The 4,885-nt window shown below is 24.4% G+C and overlaps 1 protein-coding gene across 1 annotated transcript; it reads left to right on the plus strand.

Moving 5' to 3' along the window:
• Window positions 1-534: 534 nt before the first annotated feature.
• LOC112603407 (peptidyl-prolyl cis-trans isomerase NIMA-interacting 1-like) lies at window positions 535-4,488 on the plus strand. The gene is made up of 3 exons (XM_025351947.1): window positions 535-870; window positions 3,899-4,111; window positions 4,184-4,488. Exons 1-3 carry the CDS (start codon window positions 813-815, stop codon window positions 4,402-4,404), a joined length of 492 nt encoding a protein of 163 aa, XP_025207732.1. The 5' UTR covers window positions 535-812; the 3' UTR covers window positions 4,405-4,488.
• The last annotated feature ends 397 nt before the right edge of the window (window positions 4,489-4,885 follow it).

Consider the following 4,885-nt stretch of genomic DNA (forward strand, 5'->3'; position numbering starts at 1 on the left):
CAAGTAAAAAAAGAGTTGAAAAAATGCAGTACAAAAATTATATTTATCGAAAAGCTTATCGATGTATTTAAATTATATTATATTAAGTAGTTTTTATCAAAATAATAATTATTGAACTTTCTAATTTTCCAACATTTTCGGAACGATTCGAAACGTTCTAAATCAACACAAAACGTTTTACAGTGTATTGATTAAAATTTGATAATTGTTACATTCTATTCAATGGGTAAAATCGACAAAGCGAAAGCAGTAGGCACAATTATTAAAATGTGCTACATTTTTCAATAATTGAAGTCTTATAAAACTTATTTTTACATATTTCAAGTTAGATGATTTAATTTGATTTTTGACTAATATTCTACTAATAAATACGTTTTTCCAATATGCTCGGTAAAATTTCCAAAGAGAATACGAATGCGATCAGCTGAGATATTTGTTTATGCCGTACTGTCGTTACCTTTATAAAATCGGTTACCGGTAACTGGTATTCGAGTTATACCATAACTGTGGGCCGAGGGGTTAGTTTTCGGGCGCCTTCGGTATTGTGATTAAAATTTTTTTCGTTCCGTCTCCGTTGTTTATACGTTTGTTTGCTTTTCACCCTCTGTGGAGCGTTTGGATCATATTGTAATTCCCTTACAATCTAATATATATACATTTTTATGTGTCATTTTACTCTAAAGGGTGAACAACATTTGTAATTTAGTGTATTTATTTCTAAATTTACTTACAAAATTACGGTATATTGACTGTTCAGTTATTCTTCGGCGTCGCAGAAACGTAACGGAAAACCGAAGTTTTTGAACAGGAAAATGAGCGAAGAAGAACAACTTCCGACCGGATGGGAGAAGCGAGTGAGCCGATCCACCGGTATGTTATTTAATGTGGAATTATTTTGAAATAAATGTCTTTTATCTGTAATTAATGATGGAATTTAATATTTTCAAATTGTTAATATTACTTAAGTTCCTTGTTGTGCAATTTGAGTAGATTTTGGATCTTAGCAGTGTTAATATATGACCATTTAGGTGTTTGGCTGAGAAGAGAGACTTATGAATTATTCAATATTAAATACTATTGCATTTGTTTTTAGTAAATTTGAGTATTATCTTAGTTTATTCAACCATTATTTCTAGCTTTAATATTCATATTTTGTTGTTAATATTTAATTATTTGTAAAAAGTTAATGACAGATAATAGGCATTTATGACAAACATTTTATGGTTAATAACAAATGTCTTATAGGTATCATATTATTAATAATAATGTATATAATTTTAATTTGACCTTTCTATATGTTAAATTTCATACTGTTATATTACAAAATATATAAGCAATAAACTAATAAAATAAAGAAAGTTATAATTGGAGGTATGCATTATACAACTTCAAAAATACACTTAAGATTCTTATACTTTAATGCATTAACGTAATATGTACCTACCTATTAATTTTTTTTTAATCATTTAAGTATCTAGCAATCTAAATGTTATGATTAAAAAAAATTGCTAATTTTATTGAAAATAAAAAAACTATATTTTATATTTCTATCAAACCTACTAGAAATAAAATTAAAATAATTTAATTTATTTAGTTAGGAATCTATTTACAAATTGTAAAAACTGTTATAAAACGTGCAGTTTATATCTATGTTAAATAAAAAATATTTCATAAAATGTAGTAAAAAAAGAATGCATGAAAAATGCAAAATAAAAATTAAAAAAATTCATTCTTTGTTAAAAACATAGTTTAAACTGTGTGTTAGAAAATCAGTTACATAAGCTAAAAAAATAATGCATTTTTCCACAAATCAAGGGCCATAACTATAATCTTTTACTACTTAATTTTTAGAACATAATATATTATACTTAATATTATTTGTAAAAATCTAACAATACTTGGTGAAAGAATTTTTATTATGTATTCAAACAAATTAATTAATTTACTCAAATAATTTAAACATTAATTATTAATCTAACCCTAATTTAATACGTTGTTAACATATGTTACAAGTAGGTTACGGATGTTGTAGTACTAAAAAATTAGTGAAATTGATTGCAATATTGCACTAAAAAATAACCTTTTGTCATAAATGTTTTAAATTTACTGTTATAATCTAAAATTTCACAAAAAAAAATATAATATGTAGGTGTATAAATGTATTTTACAACTATATTATACATAATTTAATCATACCATTTTCAATATGGTGTGAAACTGTATAACTTCATTTAACACTTACTTTTGTTTCACAACATTTTCAGAAAAGTACGAATACAATTTGTACTATTTCGTAAAAATTACCAAGTTCTAAAATTTAATTTCTTACATCTGTTAAAATAGTTGGCTTAGTTTTTGACATATGTATCAAACAATAACAGAACACAATCGCTTAAAATCCACAGAGTGACTGAAGAACAGATTATAACAATATAACGTGTGATTGACAAATAGTCATATTTCATAAATTATTTTTATGTTGTATTAAATACCTACCAACTTGAAATTATCTTTATTTTATAAGATAACATTATTAGATATTATAGCTGGTGGTATTAAAATATAATCTTATCTATAATATGACTGTCGAGATTCGACCATAACTAAAATAGTCGTATGAATGAGTAAATTCAATAAAAATCCAAAAATTGCGCTTAAAACTTAAGGATTTTAGTTCATATACTTAAAACATACTAAGCAATAAATTGTATAAGTAGAAAAAAAGTTGTAAATGCAATAACATCTGTGTTCTAGGTATAAGTTATTTCAGTATATAGGTTTACATTTGTAATGTAACAATTAACATAATATTAAATGTATTTTGAAGTAGAATGATGAATAAAGACATTTAACATAATATTTTTTTTATTTCATTTCTTTTTTTGCTGCAATAGGTATACCAAAATTACACTTTTCTCAAAATCAAAATTCTTTCTTCTAGGTTACCTAATATTTCAGTTTAAACACATTATTACTTTCTTAATTTAAAGAGGAGAGTATTTTTATGGTACTATTATTTTATGATTTTTGTAAAGTATTATTTAACAAAAAAATTAGATACAAATGTTAGAAAGAATATACTCTATTTAAAATAAAAAGATTAGACTTAAAGATGACTAATTTTTATCCGTAACTGTCTGATATCATTAATCTATTATTACCATCTAGTCAAATGTCTGTATGCTTGCTACTTAGTCAAATCATGTCTATGTGCAGTATTGGGTTTCTGGATTTTTATGAATATAGTATAAAAATAATCATAAACATTGTACAACTTTTTTTTTAAGACAATATTATCACAGAGAAAATGTTTTTCTTTTCAATTTTGATAAGACGTTTAAACTCTATTATTAACTGAGACGCCATAATTTTGATTTTGTATTGAAAATTTTATTTTGTTATTCAATTTTATACCATAAACGGACAGTATAATATACATACATATTTGACAAGAAATCTTTATTATTATTTCTTCATTGTTTTATAATCTCAAATCTGATTCCTGAAAAATGCCTAAATGTGTTCTTAACAGTTATGTACCTACTCTTTAACCATTTATATATTGGGGTATCTGTGGGTCTTCTTTATAAATAATATTGTTAATAGATATATCAAATATATTTTTAAAACTAATAATTTTTTCTTTAAATTCTTTGATTTTTATAAAAATTACAGCAAAAGGTTAAAACAAATTAAAGATACTATAGATTGTAATTTAAAAAAATGCTTAGATTTAAGTAATTGATTTATTTTTTCCCTTCAAATCAGATTCTCTTTTATGTATGTTAAACGTTAATTTTGATATCTATCTTGAATATTTTTATCGTAAGGTATTAAATAGTTTTAGAATAATATGAATAAATAAATGTATGTAATTAATTTGATTATAACTTTTCAGGTCAAACTTATTATTTGAACTTATTAACTAAAGAAAGCCAATGGTCTGTACCAACTAAACCAGCATCTGAAAATACAGCCTCAACAAATTCTGGCCCCGAACAAGTACAATGTAGTCATTTATTGGTTAAACATGAAAAATCACGTCGTCCATCATCGTGGCGAGAAGAACGCATTACTAGATCAAAATCTGAAGCAATTGACATTATAAAATGTAAATATATCTGTATTTAGTTTATTATATTTTGACGATTTTTAATAAAATTTAAATTATATATATTTACAGCTTATCGCGAACAAATTGTTTCTGGAAAAGCATCATTTGCTGAACTTGCCCAGAAATATTCAGATTGTAGTTCGGCCAAACGTGGTGGTGATTTGGGACCATTTACCAGAGGCACAATGCAAAAGCCATTTGAAGACGCGTCATTTGCATTAAAAATTGGAGAGCTTAGCGAACCTATCCATACTGATTCTGGTGTACACATAATTTTACGTACAGCTTAGATCAAGAACAATTGTTTTCTTTTATAATTCAAACTTTTACCTTTTCTAATTTATTGTTTATTTCTGAGACACAATAATATTATGTATTGGTTGCCTTATTTAATATTGATTGCCATTTATAAATATTTTGTTTTTTATTTTTTATTTTCAACTGCAATAATTGTTTCTTCAGTAAAAATAATATTATAATAATATAAACAAAATTTCGAACAGTTATAGTTACTAGATATTTATGACGGTTTTTAATTATTATGCTGCTTATATTTTTTTTTTGTTTCTAGAACAATATTGTGATATTTAAATTTCTGTTTTCATATCCTAACTGTTCATTTGATAAATGTTACTTATCTTACTCAATTTTCTTTATGCTATCATTTAAACCAACTGTTCAACTGTAATAAATTTTTATATTACAGTTTTCTAAATTTCTATATTACATTTTAAATAATTGACTGTTGTATATTTTAACTATCTATCATCA

This window comes from Melanaphis sacchari, unplaced genomic scaffold (assembly GCF_002803265.2).
Source record: "Melanaphis sacchari strain LSU unplaced genomic scaffold, SCAv2.0 Contig107_pilon_pilon, whole genome shotgun sequence".
NCBI lineage: Eukaryota > Metazoa > Arthropoda > Insecta > Hemiptera > Aphididae > Melanaphis > Melanaphis sacchari.

What these genes read in the sequence shown, in the direction of transcription:
- LOC112603407 (XM_025351947.1), top strand. Translation starts at nt 813, where the DNA reads ATGAGCGAAGAAGAACAACTTCCGACCGGATGGGAGAAGCGAGTGAGC. An exon ending in GCGAGTGAGCCGATCCACCG is followed by an intron (nt 871 to 3,898) that starts GTATGTTATTTA and finishes ATAACTTTTCAG; the next exon opens with GTCAAACTTATTATTTGAAC. An exon ending in AGCAATTGACATTATAAAAT is followed by an intron (nt 4,112 to 4,183) that starts GTAAATATATCT and finishes ATATATTTACAG; the next exon opens with CTTATCGCGAACAAATTGTT.